Genomic DNA, 25,081 nt, shown 5'->3' with positions numbered 1-25,081 from the left:
GCATTTAAAGGCTCCCTGAGCACATGTACCCCACCACCACCACCATCATCATCATCACCTCCACCACCTCCATCACCACCCCCCATCAGGACCAGGGCCGGCCTTTAACTGCTTACAAGCAGCTTGCACGCTCCTACCGTGACCATGATGCTCTCCCCTTCCACCACCACCATCATCACCACCACCACCATCACTACCACCACCATCATCACCTCCACCATCCGCCATCGTCTCCACCCACTGGATGTTTGTAAACAAACATGAGTAAATAGCACGTTTGTCTTCAAAGTGATGAGGTGCAGGGCCGATGGTTTTTTTGGTGCCAGTTTCCATGGCTCTGTCCGCAGCTCTAGTAGTGTGCTGGCGCTTTGAGCCTGTGCAGCTGCCTGCCGGCGTCTGATTGGGGGCCTCTCTCCTCTCCTCTCTTCCCTCTCCCTTGGCCTGTGCGTGGCAAAGAAGAAAGGCAAGGAAAGAGGCTGGGAGATCACTTTGTTTATTTACCTTGTGTTTTTTTTTGTGCTCTTAACTCTCTTTCTTCCTCTCTCTCTCTGTCCTTTTTTCTGTCTCTGTTACTCTCTTAAATGGGATGACTTCACCTGACAGGCATGAGGAGAGGGGGGGATGAGGACCACTTGCTTCTGTTGTGTGTCTGTCTGTAGAACAAAGATGGCATCTGAGCTGCGTTGGCCCGTGGCTGCCTGGCATTTGCCTTGTGATGAAACCAGTGTTACAGATTAGCGAGATCCTTTTTGTGGTGGCCGGTGGGGCTGTGTGTGTGTGTGTGTGTGTGTGTGTGTGTGTGTGTGTGTGTGTGTGTGTGTGTGTGTGTGTGTGTGTGTGTGTGTGTGTGTGTGTGTGTGTGTGTGTATGTGTGTGTGGTGTGTGTGTGTGTGTGTGTGTGTGTGTGTGTGTGTGTGTGTGTGTGTGAGTGTTTGTATTTGAGACAGAGACAGAGAATGTGTGTGTGTGTGAGAGAGAGTGAGAGATATTGTGTGTGTATGCGTGCGTGCGTGCGTGTGTGCGTGCATGCTTGTGCGTGCATGTGTGTGTGTGTGTGTGTGTGTGTGTGTGCGTGTGCATGTGCGTGCGTGCGTTCATGTGTGTGTGTGTGTTGTCTGAGAGCCAAACGTCGACCACACCCATCTAATGAGTCGCGGCCACAGCAGCTTTTGAAATTGAATCTGTGGCATTGACGGGAAATGTGGCCACTTGTGTATCTCCCCGTAGAGAGAGAGATGGAGAGAGAGAGAAAGAGAGAGACGGTCAAGGCTTGCGGTGTTCTCAAGCTCTCAGCGACTCGACCCTGGGCTTGGCCAGGCGGCATACACACCATTGGCACTGGCACTATTGGCACAGGTTCGGCTGTATTTATTAACTGTGGCCGCGGTGCCAAGCAAATGTTGTTTTTAGATTTTTCCTTGGGCCCTTTTTAACGGTGCCCGTCGTCTGGCCTCGAGTAAACACAGCCGAGCGGAGTAGAAGCGAGTCGAGTCGAGCCGGTCATGTGGCGCGGCGGCAGTGAGCCTAGCACCTGCTCGGACTGCCGCTGATGTGAGAGTCGTTTATTTTTCATCCCCTGACAAGCCTGGTGCTGGAGTCCCGGCATGGGAGTGGAAACTCGGCCTGCGCTGGCTGGCTTGCTGGCTGGCTCGCGTGGGCCGTTTTTAGAAAGAGAGAGAGGGGATGCTCCGTGGGGGTTGTCGGTTAGCGGGGTTTTTGTTTTGTTTTGGACGGCTTTCCCAAGGACTTGCTGGGTCGTGTGTTTGTGGCTTCTGGTTCGCTTCCCCGCTGACTCTGGGTCAACAGCTCATTCAGCACCTCCATGTGTTAGCCTGAGCACAGTCCTTGTCCAAAGCCAATAGCCCATTTGTTAACACACTGCTCAAAGTTTTTTTTAGGGGGTTATTTAGAAGGGTACCTGGGAGAGAGTGGGAGAACGAGATGTAGAAGGATGAGAGAGAGAGAGAAGGGGGGGGGGGAGAGAGAGGAAGAGAGAAAGACTGAAAGAGAGGGGGAGAGACAGAAAGATGAGGAATTATAGGCCTATGTATGTCCAAGGAAACGAGACAGCTGTTTAAGTATTTTTCTTGCTTTAAAAAGGTAACTCCTTTGGGTGTGTCAAACAGGACGCAAGATCAGATACGGTATCAAAGTATCTGTGAAGGCGAGACTCGGAAAATAAAGTCAAGCACAAGCACTCAGCAATCACCTGCCTATTCAAGCGGTTAAGAGCGGAGGACACCGGGTCATCTTGGGAAAAAAGTTTTGTCTGTCGCCCTGACAATATGTCTGGTTTTGCCTCTGTAAAAGCCTAGATCAAGACCAAAAAAAACCTAAAGAGCATTCGTCCCCAATCACTGAGCACAGGACACCCTTATTTTGCCCGTGCCACCAGCACCACCATCACCTGTGTCAAGAGGGACGGTGCAGAGAGTCAAGTAGGCCTTATACCGCGTGCTGGCCATTAGCGCCTTTTATCTCTGCAAAAACAAGATGGAGGCTGTTCTGACCTCGTCTGGGCACACTGTCAGGTGTGTTATGATTCCACTTTGGAAGCCAGCGAACGTCTGCTGCTGCTCCACAGACTGGAACTTTTTTCTGCGGGCTCGCTCGCTCGGTCGGTCTGTCTTCTCTCTCTCTCTCTCTTTTGCATAATGCATTTTCCTTTCTAGATGGCAGCAGCGCTGGGCCCTGTGCACGGACGGATGCACTCCAACAAAACACAGGGCAGCGCGGGGGATTTGCATGTCAAAGCATGGGGCGCGTATAGCACGAGGGCAAGACAAAGACTTTCATGGAGGTTTAATAGTGTATGTACAACGTTTCGTCGTTTCACTTTAGTTTTTTTGTTTTTAAAGCAGACCACGTCTTAAAATTGGAAAAAAAAATTGCCCGTTACATGGACTAGGACGGTTGATTTACTGGGGGCGTTTTATAGAGCAGACAGTCCTTTTGCAATGGGCCTGTTGTTTATTCACGAGATTCCTTCGTCCTGCTGTATTCCACCTGAGGGAATTACTAAACACTGTCGTGCATACACTCTTTCCCTTGTCTCGGGGAGGGAGAAAAATACACATCTCCTGGGTGTACGGATGCCTGGTTTCCTAATCGGTAATGAGAGAGAGGAGCTTCTGGGGGACGGTGGTGGTAGGGGGGAACTCCACTCCTCCACCAGTCTAACTAAAAAATCTCTCTTCTCTCCTTTTTTTCCAGGCCTGATGGAAATCCGATCTGTCAGTGTGGGAGTCGTCGCCATCAAATCTGTCAGCACTGGGCTGTACTTAGCCATGTCCAAAAAGGGCTCACTCTTTGGATCGGTAGGTATATTTTCAGACATTATCAAAAAAAAGGAGTGCTAGGAAAGAAAAATGTCACCTTAGATGCAAAATCACCCCCCCCCTCCCCAACCCCTCTCTTCCCAACCACAGACACACCTGTTCTTAAACTGTTGACCCAGATATAATATGTTATTTTCTTTGGTACCGATCTTACTCAAGCTGATTCAACCCAATAGGCTCCAGGGCCAGATCCAGGTGTGTTACTAAGACCGATGCCAACATGGGTGCACACAGTCACAAGGAGTTCAGTAAAATATCCCTCTCATCAGAGAATTTTTAATAAAGGTAACACATAGCAAATATGTATCACTTTTGCTCCAAGTGCTACCCTTCAATTTATTGCCTTTCAAATTGGCACAAGAAGCTGCTCTTTTATGCATGCACGCAATGAGCCTGGAAAACTCCAGAGGCACTATGACAAGTATGCATCAAACACCACAGCGCAGCACCAATAAACCTTAGCAAGTAGCATAACGCAAGTAGGTATTACAACCAGGAGAAACATGAACCGTACTCATTTAGCAGCTTTGTGAGCTCCAATGTAGGCAGTCTGTTTATGACACAGATGAGATAAGATGGGTGACAGATCCGCATCATTTTCCATAACAGAGATAAGATGACGAGCTCTTAGCATCCCCTTCTGAATCACACCTTGATGAGCGTGCGTACCTGAGTACACCCGAGGAGGCCCTGTAGACTGATGCTATCAGGATGAGGGCAGTGGGGTGAGGTGAGGAGCAGGAGATCCCTGGGGGTTACCACGTAGAGTAGAGTAGAGTAGAGTAGAGTACTTTTATTGATCCCGAAGGAAATTAAGGTGTCTGTCAGCTTACATAAATACACAAATCCAAACGTACACAAAGAACTTATACACATAAATGCACATTACAGTAAAAGTAAAAGTATATCGCCTCACACACTCTCTCTCCCTCCCTCCCTCCTTCCCTCTCCCCCTCTCTCACACACACACACATATCCTCTCTCTCTCTCTATCTAACCCCCCCCCACACACACACACACACACACACATTGTCACACACACACACACACACACACACACACACACACACACACACACACACACACACACACACACACACACACACACACACACACACACACACACACACACACACACACACACACACACACACACACACACACACACACACACACACACACACACACACACACACACACACAAAGTGTAGCTGTTCAGTAGAGATAAAAAAATGAAAAAAAATACCATATGGTGGTGGTGGCGCACTGCAACACCCTCATCTGCCTGTGTGGCTCATCAGTTCATCTAGCCGATAAGACAGGTGTAGAGAGAGAGAAAATAACATCATAAAAATGTGTTACATTACATACCTTTTCCAGTGTCCAATTACATTGAATATTAAGGTTGAAATCCTGCTGTAGTTCACTCAGGTTTTAGTAGGTAGTTGTATGAGAAAGCTATGTAGCACTTAGTTATCTAGCCTTCAAATACTTCATGTTATTGAAACTCTGTTTCACTTTTTTCACTGATTATTGATCAGGTGCCTGAGACACCTTCAAAATAATATCTATCACCTGAATCTTGTGCCCCACCTAAACCCCAACCTGAAAGTAAGGGGTTTCGTCATTTGATGCATTTTTGATCTCACAGTGGTTTTGCATAATCTTAAATCCAGTCTAATGACTCTTCTCCCTACACTAGTTGAGAGGTCCAGCTACCTCTAACCTCAGTGTCTGGGTGCTATCAGGGGAGGTCATCGGAGCCATTATGGCCCTGCTTGTCACTGCTGCATGTGAACACACAGGGAATGGGATCCCATGCAGGGGGTCACATCCGGGCCACTCGTATCTCCGAGCCCATCTCTGACCCTTGACCTCTGTTGTCGAGGTGGGTCACTCACGACAGATTGTCCCCTAAAATGAGCCCTGAACTCACTGCTCTTGTTTGCTCTCTCTTTCTTTCTGTCTTTCTTTCTTTCTTTCTTTCTTTCTTTCTTTCTTGCTTTCTTTCTCTTGCTTTCTTTATCCATTCTCTCCCCTCCCCTCTCTCCTTTTCTTTCTTTTTGTCTTTTTGTCCCCCTTTCATCAGTCGCGGTACAACCCCAGCTGCAAGTTTAAGGAGCGAATCGAGGAGAACGGCTACAACACGTACGCCTCCCTGCGCTGGCGGCACGGCGGCCGGCAGATGTTCGTCTCGCTGAACGGCCGCGGCAAACCGCGCCGTGGGCACAAGGCGCGCCGGCGGCACCCCTCCACCCACTTCCTACCCATGATGCCCACGTAGCTGCCCGACGCCCACCCAACGTCTGCCCACCTGGAGTCCCTTCCTCTGCTCACCAGAGGTGGAAACATTGGATCGACAGAGTAAAAAGTCCTGCTTAGATAGTCCTCCTGCCTGTGCTCTCAACACAGGTGTTATCAATAATACATGGGTTCTAAATTTTTGTTTTCTCCTGGCTGCGCGACACTAGCTGCGCACAACTCAACCTCTGATTGTTGGAAACCGCTGTCGGTCCAAAAATTTGCTCACGTGGTTGGCTGCCAGTGTCTTGCCCCTCCTCACAACATCGTGTTTATAAACACGGTGAACCCATGTATTAGCTCATCAACCTGGCTGAAGGCGGTGGGGTAATTAGGATCAACTGATCCACTGAATTGGCTGGAGCTAATTTGTGGCAGGGTTTTCACTTTCTGAACTCGAGATTTCCACTCTGCCACTCATCGTCATGACCCCCCCCCCTCCCCCCAAGACGAGGCATCAGCAAAACCCTGCATATTAGTGTTGTCTTGTCCACCTCATGGCTGTTAATACTCTCATTATTATTATATGTTATGCTATTATGATGTTACTATGATAAGCCCTCTGCCCCCTTTTATGTACATATGTTGGGGCATTTTGTTTGTTTGTTTTTTGTTTCTTTACCATATTATGCCTATTGTGGTCACAGTGGAGTTACCTTTAAGTTATTCTCTCTCTCTGCCCCATTGTACGCCTGAGGTTTTAAAAAAAAATAAGGCTGCTGGAAACTTGTAAAATAAGTTAATGTTTATGATCATCCCCCCTGACAAACTTCAGAACAGAAAGACTGTTTGTGTACAAAGATCCAAAGTGTTTGTTTTGGACTGAATGGCTGGAAACACGATTGATTCATTACATCATTCGATGTACGCAATGGACAGAATGTGAGGACGCATGGTTTAACAGATCTCTGATCGATGGACAGTGGACCGACTTGTATTCGTTTCATTTGCTGCACGACAGAGACCTTCTGACTGGAACAATTCCTCTGTGTGTATCACTCGGTGTATACAGTAGGCCCATGTACTGTATATCTCTATAAGTGTATGGCTGCTGGTGGATGTGTTTGTGCATTTAGTGTGTGTGCTTGCGTGTAGGTTGGTGTGTGTATGTGTGTGCGCATGTGAGAGAGAGAGAGAGAGAGAGAGAGAGAGAGAGAGAGAGAGATAGATAGAGAGAGAGAGGCGTACAGAGAGAGAGAGAGAGAGAGAGAGAGAGAGAGAGAGAGAGAGAGAGAGAGAGAGAGAGAGAAAGAAACGGTGATCCCTGCCTAAGTGCGGAGTCATGCGAGATAAGATTCCCCTTTCATCTGATAAGACAGGACGGGAGCTCCTGGAGATGGGAGTTCCTCTGGTGTGTCATGTTCAGCATGAGCTCCCTTCTTTAACGCCTTTCAGAGGCCTGCCTGCCACAGATTGTGTGATCCACATCCACCTGTTTGTCCTCTGCACAAGGTGAACAAACAAACAGTGAAACAAGCTGGACTAAGGATGCGTTTGGACATGTCTTCAACTCACCCCCACCCCCACCCCAGGCTGGCCTTAGCCCAGGTGGGCGGTCGACACAGGCCAAAGCAGCACAGATGATCTCTGGCAGAAACATATGAATGGTTCAACTTCAACACCAGAGGGGTATACTAAGAAGCTGGTTCAGGACAGGAGTAAACCAGATTAAATTAAGAGGTAAATCATCTAATAGATTAGTTCTTAAGAAAATGAGGACTCCAGGCTCTTCTATTTGATGATTTACCTCCTAACTGAACCTGGTTTACTCCTGAACCAGCTTCTCAGTACATGCCCCAGAACCTCTCAGTACTCAATTTCACTCTGGCAGACGTAACAGCAGCAACAACAACAAAACAATGAGATGACCCCTTGGCTGTTTCATGTATCGGCTCTGTTTTTTTCTTCTTCTCACAAGCCTTTGCAACCACAATAACATGTTTCCACCAGCCTGTTCCAGATTGAATATTTAATGTATTTAAATGTTTGGCAGTCTGTGTTGAAAGTGAGGCTCCACTTACTTACACCCTCCCTTCATGTTTGCTGAAGTGTGTCCATCCATTTAGCCCCCGTGTGTCAGTTGACTGTCATGTTGTGCTAGCCTAATCTCGCTCCTATGTCCTGTATGTGGCAGTGAGTCAAGGAGATGATTACGATGAGGAGGAGGATGACAAGGATGATGATGATGATGGTGGTGACTATGATGATGATGATGAGGAGGAGGAGGAGGAGAAGGAGGAGGATGATGAGGAGGAGGAGCATGACGGTCATCATCATTAAATACTGTTTCATTAGCGTATTTCTGTGCTGCAGAGGAGTAACTGTGTGTCTTTTGTTCAGCCTGGTAAAACTGCATACAAATAAACACTAAACTGATCAAATGCATGGGAGAACTGTGATGATGATGATGATGATGATGATGATGATGATGATGATGAGGAGGAGGAGGAGGAGGAGGAGGAGGACAAATATGACAGTGGCAATGATGTAGGGATGGCACAATACGCACCGAAAAACCGAAACCGTACCATTCACATGCATACACAACTGTGACATCCAAATTGTAGCAAACCGCAATTCACTCAGTCCCCAATAAATACCTATTAAAACATTTGAGACCACAGAGGATGACACAGTTAAAATCACACTATTTTCAAACTATAAGCCTACAAAAAACACAAGTAGATTATTTAGGGATAAGTCCGATTCTATCAGTCAACTGAAAGAAGGCATTGGAAACGCTCATACAGCGTGCATCAGCTGACGACAGTTTAAGTGCAAGTGCAGGTTAGCACAACAGCCGCCTCTCCTACTCAGACACATGCAAAAGGTCAAATTCAACTTACGCATCATTACTTCATAATTATAATTGCATAAATATAGCTTAACATTCTTTGTGCACCGTGCATTATGAATAAAAAAAAGAATTGTACAGAACCGAAAACCGTGCCCTTGATACCATTATATGGACCAAACCATGAATTTTGTGAGCTGTGCCACCCCTACAATGATGACCAAGATGTTGCATCTACCGTTGGAGGTGAGGGGTGGCGGTGAAGATGGGTGTTGTTGTGTTAGTCGATGGCTAAAAAAAGAACAAAACAACACTATGAAAAGCATCGCTCACTGACAATCAGTCATTTTAATCTGGTATTTACAATTCCACAGCTTCCACACGCCATGCTCCATTATTCTGTTTCGTAGACTCTCGGAGTCAGTATTCACTAAGCACAGATGGAGGCTCCATCATGTGCAGCGACCTCCATGCAGGCACGTGGCATCCCACCGTTCCACATATGTGTGTGTGTGTGCTGTGGGGAGAGAGGGAAGCCCAGACAGCAGGTGCTGCCAGGGCTTTGGATGATTGGAAACATACCGAGGGCCCCTGCAACAATAAAGGCGATGATATACTACTAGGCAACTTTTTGAGCAACGCTTTTGGGCAATGATACTATAACGTTTTTATTTTGGACAGTTTATCACTACAACACTATTATCATGGCAAGAGAGCTTGGATCAGCAGTAGATACAGTATATCACGAAAGTGAATACACCCCTCACAGTTTTGCAGATTTTTGAGTATATCTTTTCATAGGAAAGCATTACAGAAATTTCACTTTGACACAATGATTAGTGACCTTTTAACAACATATTTAACCGCTTAAATTTCTTGTTCACTCAGAAAAAAACAAAATACAGCCATTAATGTTTGAACATGTACTCACAAAAGTGAGTACACCCCAGATTAAAATCCGGTAGAGAAGGGGCTATGTTGGCTCGAATCGTCTCGAAATGAAACGAAATGAAAAGGGATGACAAGGGAGGTCATCAGTGTGCGTTTCAACCTTTCTTTGCATTAAACTTTTACATTTTGAGTCTGCATCTGGCTTAAATAGATTGGTGTGAGATTTGAATGCAATCCTATTAAGGAGAATATCATGATCTGCTTCAGTAGTCACAGTGCATGTTGACATGCATGTTTCTTTTAGGTGTATTTCAGATTGCCAATGTTGACAGCATTCATGCATCCCCAAACCATGTCAGTCCCACTACCATGCTTGGCTATTGAGAGGATACACCTTTTTTGTAAAACTCACTTGTTTACCAGCACACATGCTTGACACCATCTAAAGCAAATTTGTTTATCTTGGTCTCAAGAGAGATGAACAGACCAAGGATATGGATCACTGGAACCATGTCGTGTGATCTGAAGAGACCAAGATAAACAGATTTGCTTTCGATGGTGTCAAGCATGTGTGGTGGTAAACAAGTGAGTTTTACAAAAAAAGGTGTATCCTCTCAATAGCCAAGCATGGTAGTGGGACTGGCATGGTTTGGGGATGCATGAATGCTGTCAACATTGGCAATCTGAAATACACCTAAAAGAAACATGCATGTCAACATGCACTGTGACTACTGAAGAAGATCATGATATTCTCCATAGGATTGCATTCAAATCTCAGACTAATCTATTTAAGCCAGATGCAGACTCAAAATGTAAAAGTTCAATGCAAAGAAAGGTTGAAACGCACACTGATGACCTCCCTTGTCATCCCTTTTCATTTTGTTTCATTTCGAGACGATTCGAGCCAACATAGCCCCTTCTCTACCGGATTTTAATCTGGGGTGTACTCACTTTTGTGAGTACATGTTCAAACATTAATGGCTGTATTTTGTTTTTTTCTGAGTGAACAAGAAATTTAAGCAGTTAAATATGTTGTTAAAAGGTCACTAATCATTGTGTCAAAGTGAAATTTCTGTAATGCTTTCCTATGAAAAGATATACTCAAAAATCTGCAAAACTGTGAGGGGTGTATTCACTTTCGTGATATACTGTATATTTACTCTTAAATGTTTTTTTTGTGGAAATCCACAAAAAGGATCCAATCATGTTGTTGCCCAGCAGCATTGCACAAAAGGTTGCCCTGTGTATCTTAAAGCAGGGGTTGGGAACCTTTTTTATTCGAGGGGCCACCTCAAATTCATCCAAGGGCCGTAAAATTCCTCCGAGGGCCGTATTATGAACACAAACCAGGATTTCCCCCTGCACTTTAGACCTATATTGAAGGCAGACACTTTTAAAACAGACCACACCTTCTCTAGGTCCCCTGAATATACGTAACTTAATTGTATTGCAAATGCATTTTCTAAGATTCCATTACAAAATATGTCATATTTCATGGGAAGCTGCATAACATTAAAATTACATCGGGGGCCGGATAAAACGTCCTCAAGGGCCGCAAATCGACGCTCGAGACATAGGTTCCCCACCCCTGTCTGAAAGGTAAGGATACCGGGTATAACATCATGATTGGCTATTCATTTTCTGAAGAAATGGTTGAAAAAAAAAGTTGTCTACTGCTAATAATCCAAGCGCTCCTGATAAAAATGTTATGTGATAAACAGTCAACATCCAATAGTCTTGTTGCCCAGCAACATTTTTCAAAAGGTTGCCCTGTGTATCATCAGAGTGAGGAGTCCGCACACTTAGAATCCTTTTTGTTGTGTTTTATTTTTTCATGGCAGGATAACGTTTTGACCTCAACAGTCTTCTGCCCTGTGTATCCTCACCTTAACTGTAGGCCTATGGAAGAAGTAAATGCAGCAAGAAATAAACGGGGTATTAATTCAACACTTTTACTTCTGTAAGTCTTAGAGAGTCCAGTGTATTTGTAAAAAAAAATACCAGCTGCCACGGAATTCCAAGTTCATTTAAATCCTTATTGTAAGTTGTGTAAAACTTTGAATTGCAATTGAACTTACAATAAAGATTTAAATTAACTTGGAATTCTGAGGCAGCTGGTAAACTTAAAATTTCAAGTTAAACCACGTTGTTGCCATTGCAGTGTATAGGAGAATAACTTAATTATATAAGTTATAATGACTTATCACTGATATCATTTTTTACAGTGCAGAGTACTCTCTGAGTGTTGAATTAACACTGCCTTTTTACTATGTACCTACATAGAGGGAGAGAGAGAGGGACCTACCTACCTGCGGGCAAGGCTGAGCCAGATCGGCTGGGACTTGACTTCCCTCACACAGAGATACACAGTGAAAGAAATCAAGATGAACATGGTTAGCCTCCGTCTGTACTGCAGGGTGTTCTTGTCAACACAATACGTCATTTCATTAGCCAAACATCTATATTAACAAAAGGAAGAAAAAAAATCGTGGCCTAGATGCATTTTACTGAGGCCAAGATCTGGTTAGACTGATAAAAGGTGTAGATGTAGATAAAAAGCTTGCTTTTACAAATCGCACCAAATATTTTGAAAATGAAAAGCCCACGAGTCATGGCATGAGAAACTCTGCATGCCGGTGGTCACCAAAGGCATGCCAACATCCAAACATGCAAAGCCCCCAAATTGATCCTATTTTCTGCCCGCTCCCCTGTGTGGTGTCCCTTATCGTCGACAAGTCTAGATCTCCCTCTCCACTCACTCACACACCAGCCCCTCCCCCCCAACTCACCCATACCCCCCCACCCTCATACCACCACCCAGTCCCTCTCACCCCCCACACCTCCACTCCCATCCCAGAACAGTCCAGGAATTCCATGCTCTCCCCCCACAACCAGCGCCACAGACAGCTTTGGCTGGGCCCAAGACAAAGCCGTCTGAAAGGGCCCCCTATCCCCATACAATGTAATGAGGACCCAATTCTGGGCCCCCTCTATCCCTGGACCCTGGACAACTGTTCCCCCCTGTCGGCACCCCTGCCCACCCCCACCACCCAGCCTTGGCTTTAAGGTGAGGCTGTCTGTTTATGCCAACCCCGCTGTTCGATGAGCGGCGAAAGCGAACAGGAGCCTGTAATTATCATTGTTTCTCTACTGTCCTGTCAGAGCGCTCGCCAGCCAGACAAGAGTGATCCCTTGGCAGCGCTGGGCCCTACGAGATCAAAGCGTGGGGGAACTTTTGATCACAAGCAAACTCCCCCAAAAAACGTTATGGAAAATCAAGGTGGGGAGGGAGCGCTTCAAAGAGCCACGCACGCAACTCGTACAAGGCCCAGGCCTGGATACATTTTACAGGGACATCTTCAGGCCCTGACAGTGTCATACACCAGCGTTTCGCGTGCAGGTGTTTCCTCTTAAAAGAGTCACGGCTGTCGGGAGCGAAGAGACAATACACATTTTTTGAAGCTGATGTGCCCTGAACGGTATGGCTTAAGAGATACAGGAGTGCTTATGGTGGTTTATAATGACGCTTGCGGCGTGGCTTTGTAAAAAACTGCTCCGCATCACCTCCACACCTAACCCTTCAACTGCTCAATCACATCACCAGATGGCTGTGGTCACATTCGTGCCAACGAAAAGCTTAAAATTCCACTTTGGAAACTACTTGGACCTTATGAGGTACAGATGTTAATCTTGTGTCTTCAAAATAATTAGGAAGACAAGGGAATAACTCACTGCCCTGAGCCATGAACCCAATGGGGCACTAGAACATAGCGCTGGCCTACAGTAAGGGAGACTTCAGATAGCACATTACTATGGAGATGTGGTAGTGCACATTGCGCACATTAGTGGTGCACAGTAACGCACATCACTGTGGTGCGTTAGCTGCTAAGGAATGCACCTCAGCCACCACACACAGGCTTCAGGAACACATTGCACTGTGGCTATGGTAAATGGACGTTGCACAACTACTATGAATAACTTGGTCTTGGAGTGGTGGGGAACCTCTGGCAAGTAGCCATATGAAGAAATTCAGCTTTATAGTGTGTGAGAGAGAGTTCAGATGCAAAACCCCCTAAGTGCCTTTTCAGAAAATGATCTTAATTCATTTTTATTTAATACAAAGCTGTCAAAATTGCATATTTTTTATTTTATTTATGTTATATAACTATTTATATGTATTATCAAGTACATGAATGTAAACCAAACCAACAACTGGGTTCTCTAAAAATATAGAAGTGCAGGTCTTCAGAAATGGAGTTAGGGGTTTTTGCATCTGAACTCTTCAGTTATACACCATCAGTTATGCAACACTGTCAGAGACAATGACAGAAACAGAGATAGATATCCAGACATAGACATAAATAAAGAATGAGAGTGCATTTCACCAGCACTAATGAAAATCATTGAATGTATGGTACAGCTTACTAGATTTTTTTGCATAGTTGGTCAAAAGCGTACCAAAAAAATCCTTCATGATACCATATTGTATTGTTCGGTAAAAAAGACACTACCGCTGTGACAAGATTAGGTAAAGGGCATAGCAATAAAAAAAATGCAGTGTTAATTCAACACTTAGAGTACTCTGGAACCAAATAGACTCTAGAATATGTAATATCAACTCTCTAAGTGTTGAATTAACACTACATTATTTACTGCGTAGTACTTCCATTTCTATGTGACTGTAAAGCAGAGAGCAGCGTTTTGAGGCTGGACTGAGCAGAGCAGAGCAGAGGGCAGCGGTGCGATGCTCGAGGGTGGGGTGCTCGACTGTGCAGAGGAGAGCAGAGCAGAGCAGAGCAGAGTAGAGTAGAGTAGAGTAGAGTAGAGTAGAGTAGAGGACAGCGGTGTGCAGGGCTGGACTGGGGGAGAAATAGGGCCCGGGCTCAAAGGGGCCGCTCACAATTAGCGGCGCAGAACTGACTCACCGGTGGGCCCCGCACTCTCGTGGGCCCCTATTTTCAGGAATGTGAAAATATATATATATATATACAGTGAGTCCAATATGTATTTGATCCCTTGCTGATTTTGTTGGTTTGCCTACTAAAAAAGACATGATCAGTCAATAAATGTTATGATAATATGTATTCTAATATGGAGAGACAGAATATCAAAAAGAAAATCCAGAAATTAACTGAAGAGAATATATATTAATTTATTTCCATTTCATCGAGCAAAATAAGTATTTGATCCCCTGCCAACTGATACAGCATTTCCGGGCCCACAGACCAGATGGGCACTTCCGATCAACTTGTCATCTGAATTAAAGACACCTGTACATACTAACATGCATAAAAGACAAATTGAATCAGCAGAATCAGTCCATAGTATGAGTGAACTCCAACACTCCAACCTCACCAGCATGGGAAAGACCAAAGAGAGGTCAAATGATATCAGGGACACGATTTTAGACCTGAACAAAGATTAAATGGGCTGCAAAGCCACAAGAAAGAGACTGGGTATTAATGACCCAGCTGTTGATGCATTTCTTCCAAAATGTGAGGAATACAAAATGACTATCCATCAGCCTGTCTGGGGTTCTATACAAGATTTGACCTTTTGTAGGGATTTGATAATCATGAGAACAGAAAGAAATCACCCTAGAGCTGTACGGGATGAACTAGGCAATGATGACTGGGTACTGGGACCAAAATCACTGAGAAAACTACTGGTAGCACTTAATGCCACAGAGGTTTAAAATCTTGTAGTGCACACATGCTACCTCTACTCAAGAAGGAACCTGTGCAGTCCCACCTGAGGTTTGCCAACGGGCATCAGACTGGTTTAGGATATGAGTAGTCATGGGTGAGTGGTTAGGGCGTCAGACTTGCATCCCAGAGGTTGCCGGTTCGACTCCCGACCCGCCAGGTTGGTGGGGGGAGTAATCAACCAGTGCTCTCCCCCATCCTCCTCCATGACTGAGGTACCCTGAGCATGGTACCGTCCCACCGCACTGCTCCCCATGGGGCGCCACTGAGGGCTGCCCCCTTGCACGGGTGAGGCATAAATGCAATTTCGTTGTGTGCAGTGTGCAGTGTTCACTTGTGTGCTGTGGAGTGCTGTGTCACAATGACAATGGGAGTTGGAGTTTCCCAATGGGCTTTCTTTCACGCTTTCATAAGGAGGTGCTGTAGTCAGATGAAACCAAAATCAAGCTGTTTGGCATTAACATAATTCAATGTGTTTTGAGAAAGAGAACTGCTGTCTATGATCCCAAGAACACCCTCCTCACCATCATGCATGAAAGTGGTATCCTTATGGTTTGAGGGTGTTTGTCTGGCCAAGGCAAAGGACAACTTCGCATCGTCAATGAATGGATGGAGGGAGACATGTAATGTGCAATCCTGAGTGCAAACGTCCTTCCCTCCACCACTACACTGAAGGGTGGGCCATTTTTGGATCTCCCAACATGACAGTAATACACAACATACAGTCAATGCAACAAAGGAGTGGCTCAATAAGAAGCATATTAAAGTCGTGAAGTGGCCTAGACAGTCTCCAAATATTAACCCTATAGTAATTTTATGGAGAGAACTGAACCTCCCATTTGCCAAGCTACAGCCACAAACTATTAATGTTATAGAGATAATGTACAAAGAGAAATGGGCAACAAATATTTTCTACTATATGCACAAACATTGTCATTAACTAAAAGAAGCATCTAACCTCAGTGCTAGACAACTAGGGCTTTGCCACAAAGCACTTTATCCTCTTTAGCTAGAGGGGTCAAATACTTATTGGCCTAAATTAAATACAAATAAATTAAAATATATTATTTTAAGTTATTTTCTGGAATTTCTTTTTGATATTCTGTCTCTCCATGTTTGAATACATATTATCATAAATTTATAGACTGATCATGTCTTTATTAGTGGGCAAACCGGCAAAATCAGCAAGGGATCAAATACATATTGGACTCACTGTATATATATATATATATATATATATTTTTACATTTCTGAAAATAGGGGCCCACAAGGGTGCGGGGTCCACCGGGAAATGCCCGCTATGCCAGATGGCCAGTCCAGCCCTGGCGGCGTGGTGCTTTGAGGGGGTCTGGGCTGTGTGGTGCTTTGAGGGGGTCTGGGCTGTGTGGTGCTTTGAGGGGCTCTGGGCTGTGTGCTACTGCAGCCCAGTGGGCTCCTCAGCCTGAGGGGCCTTGAGAAAGGCGAGCGTAGTGCAGGACGGGCCGGGACGGGACCACCGCAGATCAATGGCAGGGCCCTCCAGGTCTTTCACTGGCCCTCTAATCCCTCTCATTTGTCTGCCATTTGTTCAGGGCCATTCACACAACTCTCTGAATTTGGGATTAGTCTTGTTTTGTTACAAAAACAGCCAAAGTTGTTGAATACGTAGGCCTAAGGGGCAATCTGTGTGCGTGTAGTATGCATGTGTATGCATGTGTATGTAAGTGTGTGTAAGTGTGTAAGTGTGTATGTGTATGTGTATGTGTATGCGTATGCGTATGTGTATGAGTATGTGTATGTGTATGTGTATGTGTATGTGTATGTGATTGTGTATGTGTATTTGTGTGGATGGGTCTTTTAAAGCCCATTCTGATGACAGCTGATTTGGAATGATTTCCACATTCAAACCATTTTTTGAGCTTTATAATTTGCTTTCCAATGTGGCACTAATATATCTGCTGCTGATATACAGCATGTAGCCATGTAACTAGCCATTATTTAGTTGGAACACATTACATGTTACGTCAGAAAAATGCTTGCAATAAAATACGTTCCGCCTCATAGAAATGAAAATGGTAGCACTTCAACTGAATTATTATGAGAAAACTTTCTAAAGAATCCTAATCTGGAGGGACACATTCAACCCCCTACAACTACTCAACTAAGCATCTTACTCAGCATCTCTCCATTTTTCCATCTTTCTTCTTTTTTTCCGCTCTGGTCGCCACCTGTCTCTCTATGCTCTTCTCCCAATACTTTTCTACCCGCTTTACCACTCTTTCCCTCTTTCTTTTCCTCTTCCTTCCTTCCTTCCTTCCTTCCTTCCTTCCTTCCTTCCTTCCTTCCTTCCTTCCTTCCTTCCTTCCTTCCTTCCTTCCTTCCTTTCTTTCTCTCTTTCTGTCACACACACACACACAGACACAGACACACACACACACACTAGTGGTGTCAACAATGATCGATTCGGCGATCCGAATCGATCCGGGGCATGGACGATCCAGATCCAGATCCGGCAAGTTCCAGAATCAATCCGGCAATTTTTTTAAGTTTCAATTACTTCCATGGATATTTCGGGAGCAAATGAATGTTAAATTAAATAAAAACACTTCAAAACATTGCAAGACTGATACAAACTGATACAGAAAACAGCCAATAAATTGTTGCTCAGTATCTGACTACTTGTATTTCCTCATCATGGCTGAACATTTGCTTTGCGTTCAGTAGAAATGTAATGCATTGCAATGCATTGTAGAATTGAATCGAATCGGATTGGATCTAATAGAATCGAATCGAATCGGATCTACTACCTCCCGAATCGTGATCGAATCGGATCGTGAGGGAAGTGCCGATCCACACCACTAACACACACACACAGTAGTTAGCTGGTAATGGTTGGAAGAGGGAGGGCGGGTGGCGGGTGGTCAGATCCATCAGACTAGGCCCTCTCATCACGTGCTGGATTATGGTCCCGCCGTCTGAATTTCACTGGATGGACATGAGACGGGGACGCCTACCCTGCATGGCACACACGCGCATCCTGCCACCACTAATGATGCCCATCAGCCATCCAGCCATCCAGCCATCCAGCCAACCCGGTACCATGGTATGTGCCCCTCTCTCCGACTGAGGAACATCCAGTAGCAAAAGCAGCGGCAATAGCCGGCCCACACTTGGCATTCCCAGCATGCCTGCGGGCCAGTCAAACACCGTAAGATGGGCAGGGGCCACGGGCGGTGAGGAGGAGGAGGAGGAGGAGGATAGGGTGGGGTGGAGGGGAGAGGAGAGGAGAGGGAGGTTGGGGGAGGCAGGCAGAGGCTGATGGCTGTTGGAGTTGGGGACTGAGGAGGGGAGGGTCGGGTGGGACATTGATGGGTGTTACGGAGGCGATGGCATGAGATGGGTTTGAGGTCAAGGGAGAGGGGGAGGGGCGTGTTGATGGGGATGGCGGGATGAGGTGGGTTGGGAGATGATGGGGGGGGGCATTGATTGGCGCTATGAAGGCCGTAGTTGAGGTGAAGGTAGGGAGGGGGAGGAGGAGGGGGTTGATGGGGGTGCAGGTGGGTTGAGGGAATGGACGGGTGTTACAGAGGCAGTGGGCTGAGGTGAAGTGAAGGAGGAGAGAGAGGGAGATGGGTGCTGATGGGGGTTGTGGGATGAGGAGGGTTAGGAGGTAGTGGTGATGGTGGGGGGGGGGGGGGGGTACGAAAGGGTCGTTTGATGGGATGATGGAGACGGGGGGGTGGTGGCTGCCTCCAGTCCTGCTCTGCTCTGCTCTGCTCTGCCAGAGCTGTAGAGATGGGCCAACTGAAGCAGGCTGCAGGTTTGGCCTGTGGCCCAGTCAACATCATGAGGTTGTCTTTGGCTGTTGGCGACTGGAAAACACATAAGTCAAGATGGGTTCAGGCAAAGCCCAGGACGAGCCTACGCCATTCCTCTGTATACGCTAGGACAAAGTGTGTGTGTGTGTGTGTGTGTGTGTGTGTGTGTGTGTGTGTGTGTGTGTGTGTGTGTGTGTGTGTGTGTGTGTGTGTGTGTGTGTGTATGTGTGTGTGTGTGTGTGTGTGCGTGTGTGTGTGTGTGTGTGTGTGTGTGTGTGTGTGTGTGTGTGTGTGTGTGTGTGTGTGTGTGTGTGTGTGTGTAAAACCCAATGCAAGTGCAGCTATGTTGGCTCTGTCTTTTGTCACCCATCTTGACTCTGATATTTTGGTACCGTTAACACTAAAACCAGCTCTTGTCCATGATCCTGGCCCTGACACTATGTTCACCCCCTCAGCACACCACATTTTTTTCTTCCCCAATGCGTTTTTCACAGTTTAAATTTAGGTTTTCATCGAGGACCTCCTTCTCCCCCCTCTCAGGAGTTTCAAAAATAAAGCTTGTGTAGCGGTGGCGAGAGAGATTTATTTTGGATGCGGTCCACAGGCAGTATCGGACATATAAAAACGCCCAGGACTCGGGGGGCTGTCTGAATCGTCTGTCAAGGATTGTCAGCATCGTCCTAAAAATATGTTTAAAAAAGATGGGTTTTCTCTGGACAGAGGCAAGGGGTGGTGGTGATGGGGATGGGGTAGTTTGCCGGTCAGTGATAGGGCAGAGAGGATGGGGATAGGGACTGGAGTTGGCCATGGAGAAAGAGATGTTACTTGGGATGTGGGATGGTGGTGGGTGCACAGCGAAAAAATGAGGTGCCAAAATATTTCAGAGCAAAATACAAAGAGTAAGATTAATGTATTATATAATATAATTTATTATTTTTAAGTGGCACCAAATCTTATCTGAAGCGGGGTTAATTTAAGAGTTACATTAACACTGGAATTTTTACTGTGTCGATGGGGGGTGGGGAAATTGGGATGTGCTGGTCTGAGACTTTATTCCCAGACAGACTTTTTCAGTGCTGATAAAAAAGAGCTTTGCTGACATAAAATGGTCTGTCTGCAGCCTCTCCTGTTCCTGAGAGGGATGACGGACTAACAGCACAGGAGGACACAGGAGGGGGGCACCTAGGACTTTTTTCCACTGCCGGTTTACCTGTAAGCCTAAGGCTCGACACAGCGCGACTCAGACGCCATATTTTGCTTTTTGAATAGGCACGACACAGCTAAACTGTCAAGCAAAAAGTGGCGGCTGGCAATACTGTGTTTGTGTGTTTGTGTGTGCATGCGTGCGTGTGTTTGTCCGTCCTCCCACAGGTGACATCAGTGAATTGATTCAGTCAAGAGTCAGTGGCAATGTGGACCTGCAGGTAAGGGTTTCCCAATAAACAGAAGCCTGCTGTGGATGGCTGATACAGGGGTAATCTGACCTGACCAGGCCCTCTCTCTGCTGCAGATCCACACTGATATTCAGAAAGGCTGTTAGAAATATTTAGGAATTTAGGAATGATAAGAAATGCTAGGGAATGTTGTACGTCATTAAATGTGTATTGTTAATATTTATAAATGGTTATAATGGGTCCTATTATAAATACCATAGTTACAAATGAAAGAATAAACAGTGTAATTTAGTCAATTAAAGTTAAGTAGAATAAACATTGAGGGGATCCACTGATCTGCTGTTAATAATCAACAGTGAGGGAAAGTTTTGATAATAAAAATAACAAAATAATCAGGCGCAATTACAACTGGTATTGCCTCAAGGTGGATCTCAGCTCATAACATTCATTACATTACATTAGTCTAGTAGATAGTCACTGCATCACAACAGTACATACAAACATAAAATATGCATTTCATTTTTTTTGGTAAAAATGTACAAATAAAAATCAGTAAAAGCTAAGTCTTAGCAGTGGTGTGCACAGACGTGTTGGGTGCTACCTGGATTATTGTGCCAAGCCACTAGGCAGGTGTCACCATTCTAGTTCAAGGCCTTCTTGTGCAAACCATGCAACTGCAGACATGGGCTACAACACCATCTGCTGGTTCAAAGGCTGCAGTGCTTTGGCACTAATGGTTTGAAATGTTTAAACGTTGCCCATTCTTTCAAACACTATCCCTTTATGTGCATTAATAAATATATTTATATCTTGTGCCTTTTGTGATAGAACCATGAAGACATGACAGGAAATGAGAGTACGTGAAAGAGAGGGATCAGGCTTGGAAATAGCACAGTTTGCCCACAGATTCGCCCATACATGCTCAGTAAAAATTGTTTTCATTCAAATTGTTTTTTCAGTTTGATCATGGGAACCTAAAAGTTCTTCCACAATGGCAATCAAAGGTTTGCTCAAAGAACTTTCTGGCTTTCTGGGTTCTCTGAAGAACCTTAAAAAAAACCTCTGAGTTCTTCCTTGGATCAATTTGACGCTTTTAGGTTGCTCACAGACCTTTTAAGGGACAAACTGAAGGTTCTTCTGGGAAGTTTTATTTTTTCACAGTGTGGCACCATTGCATTAGTGCAGTACACCACCATATCACTTCCTAAAACCTTATCCATTACTTACCACAACCAGTGATCAATTAGCTTCAGTTTTTATAGTTTAATGTAGGCCTACATAAAGAGGGCCTCACCAGCCCTATCTGTGCATGTGCAATATTACACAGGTTTCGATTTTGAAAATTGCAATATTGTGCAATGTTCTCACACAAGATTAATGGCTATATAGTTGCTCAAAAGCTTGAAGATGGGAAGGCAAAACTTTGGACCTGTAATGATTAGGCGTTTCTCAGAGTTGTAGAGCCAACTCTTTCAGAATTGTGACAATACTTGTCTAACAGTGACTGTCTGGCTGATAAGGAATTAGTTTGCATCTTTCATATCACCTCAACATAAAGCACAGCAGAGCACTTGAAGTAGTAGAGTCTGACAGTGAAGAGACCCCCTTTTCATAAGACTTTGTCTGAGTGCATCACAGGAAGAAAGAAAGCAGGTCATGATTCATGCCTAACCGTAATTCTTGTAGCGAGCCATAGTTTGGAAAGCAGCCCAATAAGACTGAAACTGAAAATCTGACTCAGCCGGCATTGTGGCTTTACTGATGATGCTGATACTGATACTCATCATTGAAACACTGTAGATGCAGCTACTGATGATAGGTCTACAGATAAAGATCACATACGGTTGGATAGAATAGGGCTAAAGTGGGGCACTGTCTAATGTGGTACACTTAATGTTACAATGGGGGATGGAGGGGTTGGGGTACGAAGTCAAAGTTGCATTATCATGCGAAAAAGAATGAAAAAAGTAGCATTATTTTAAACGATTTTTTTGTGTTGAAATGTTGGTTTTAAATGGTAGACTTCCCAACTGTGAGCTACCATATGTCCCTAATCCAGGACCGCTGACAGCTTTCGCCCGGTTCAGGACAAAGTCATCTAAAAGGGATCCAGATCTGGGCCCCCTTCTCCCTGTGCCATGAACAACAGACACACCACCACCTCTGTCCCTATCATATCACAGCATGCATTCATTTTTCGGTAACACTTTACTTGACGTGGTGTCACAAGCATGTCATTACAGTGCCATAATAGTGTCATGACAGAGTCATAGATAAGTCATTATGTCCATGTCATAAACATTTTGTGACTGCTTGCCAACTGTCACAAAATGTTTATGACATGGACATAATGTTTATGACACATGCTTAACACTATTATGACACTATTATGACACTGTAATGACATGCTTATGACACCGGCGTCAAGTAAAGTGTTACCCATTTTTCAGAGTAACTAGAAAGACTGTGAAGGCCTTAATTATTGCCCAGGCCCGGATTCGTCAGAAACACAATTGAATGACCCTGTGAGAACATGCGTATAGGCCAGGGATGGGCAATTATTTTGGTCCAAGGGCCACACTGGGTATTGAATCTTGACCAGATGTCACAGGCAACTTTCATGTGTCAATAAGGAATAGTGCAAGTTGACATACTGTAACTTGTCAGCTTTGTCATTCCTGCCCATTATAATGAAATGTATTTTAGATCTAGCCGATCTACTCGGTTAATCTTTAGTTGACAAGACCCCTGTTTTAGGTAACCATTTTAAAAATGTTAAGTGACTGCATGAATTTGGTTAAAAGCTGTCTTTCTTGTAAAGGCTCTGCGGGCCACATGTGGCCTCCGGGCCTGAGCTTGCCCACCCCTGGTGTAGGTCTATGTGTGCGCACATACTGTATCCATGCATTCGTGTATTCGTGCATTCATGTGCATTCATGTTCTTGTTTGCATGTGTGCGTGAGAAGGAGATACAATATGTAAGACAACGGAGATTTCACATGTACCCAAGGTAGATAAGATCAGCATGACCGGTTGTGGTAGCCTATATATCTGCCAGTCACATAACTCTCCCAGCTCAGACTGCCAAGCTAGTTTGCCAAAGTGATGGGGTCTGCAGCTCTGCTCTACCTGCTGACTTGGGGGTCATTGCTGCTGTACTTTTCCAGTAAGTAGCCTATGTATACTGTCAAGGAAAATACATGGTTTTGTCAAGCAGGATTAAGCAGTGTTTTAATGATGGCTCAACTTACAAATTCACATTGAATACCATGTTATATTTGTATATTCTACATATTAATACAGTGCATTCTAGGTAATACTTAATATGCATGAATTACAAATTGAAATTTTGCTGAAGGCCAAGTGGTTATATTCTTTTGACTCAACAGTAGCCATTTTCGGCAGTTTATTTGATGGTACGTATAACACTAAAAAGTAATCTCCACCATCACTGTGTTTGGCAGGTGCATATGGTGGGTATGTGGGCATCATAAACGGCACCAAAGTGAAGGAGGACTCCAGGCCTTACATGGTGTCTGTGCAGCGGAATAGGAGACATATCTGTGGCGGGTTCTTGGTGAATGAGTGTTTCGTCATGACTGCTGCCCATTGCTTCAAAGAGTAAGTAATTAAATTTTTTCACAATTGAAAGTAACATTCAACCATTTTTGGAAATGTGCTCATTTTACCCCATCCCTCATAGAGTTTTACCTTTCTCTTTCTTTTCCCCGTTCTTCCAGCTGTTATCTGAATCTGGTCTTAATTGGGCTGCATGATTATGGAAAAAATGATAATCACGATTATTTGGGTCAAAATTTAAATCACAATAATCAACCATGATTATTAAACAACAATAAACAACGGAAGTTTGTTTAAAATCACAAAATGAAATAAAACCAAGAATGTTTAAGAGATGAACAAAAACTGAATTGTAATATTTATGTAAAAGGCAATAACATGAAGCTTAGGTGGGCCTACAGATTTGTGGCCAGAAATACCAGACTGTCAACATGTTCTGGCTGCAAGGACACCCGAATTTTTAATCGTTATGCCCAAAATCACATTTTTAAAATTAATTTTGATTAGTTTTGCAGCCTTACTTCTTAATATGTATCATTGAATCAGAAGGGATCATCCAGTTTAATTATACATGCTAGCTTGCTAGCTTGGTACGCTACAAGTTGTAAATTCAATTATTTAACTTTTTTTTTTTAAAGATATTTTTATGGGCCTTTGGGGCCTTTATTTTGGATAGGATAGTGAAGGTGCAACAGGAAGTGAGTGTGGAGAGACATGGGTGCCACGTGGGGGGGAAAGGTGTTACAGATTCTAAGGGCCCGGCAGCTCGGACAGGGCCCCTGGAAGGATGTTGATGACAATTTGTTATTTTGGGGGCCCAAAATTTGAATCTGTCATGGGGCCCAACATTTTTAGCGGCGCCCCTGTGGAGAGAGATGGGGTAGGGTTGTCAAATGACCCCGGCTGGACTCAAACCGGGGTCCCCATGGGCATGCAAGCCCAAGTGTGGGGGGCTTAGTGCACTGCGCCACAGCGTCCTCAAATTCAATTATTTCACTTAAGGGGAGGTGTAATGAGCCTCTTTCCAAAAATGATGGAATGTCACTTTAAATCATTCTATGCATGCCATTGAGTTTTAAAACTTTGCGAGGATAGAGGAATGAAAATCAGCTTGAATTTCCTAAATGTGTATGTGTCTGTTGTACTTTTTCTCAGGAAGGAAAACATTTGGGAGGTGACTGTTGTAGTAGGGAGCCATAATATTGAAAACGAGAAAACTGTATCAAGAAAAGACGTGAAGGAACACCACATCCATCATAAGTACAATCCTAAGACATTTGAC

At 44.7% G+C, this 25,081-nt stretch overlaps 1 protein-coding gene across 1 annotated transcript in view; it reads left to right on the top strand.

Moving 5' to 3' along the window:
* fgf22 (fibroblast growth factor 22) overlaps window positions 1–5,930 on the top strand; it is a 30,490-nt gene extending 24,560 nt beyond the window's left edge. Inside the window, exons 2-3 of the mRNA XM_063201398.1 lie at window positions 3,214–3,317; window positions 5,428–5,930. Coding sequence (XP_063057468.1) covers window positions 3,214–3,317; window positions 5,428–5,622 — 299 coding nt within the window. The 3' untranslated portion in view covers window positions 5,623–5,930. The remainder of the gene's footprint in view (window positions 1–3,213; window positions 3,318–5,427) is intronic.
* Window positions 5,931–25,081: the final 19,151 nt, after the last annotated feature.

Source organism: Engraulis encrasicolus, chromosome 6, assembly GCF_034702125.1.
Source record: "Engraulis encrasicolus isolate BLACKSEA-1 chromosome 6, IST_EnEncr_1.0, whole genome shotgun sequence".
Taxonomy (NCBI): domain Eukaryota; kingdom Metazoa; phylum Chordata; class Actinopteri; order Clupeiformes; family Engraulidae; genus Engraulis; species Engraulis encrasicolus.
Note: the sequence above shows the minus strand (reverse complement) of the source record. Positions and strands in the feature narration are given on the sequence as shown.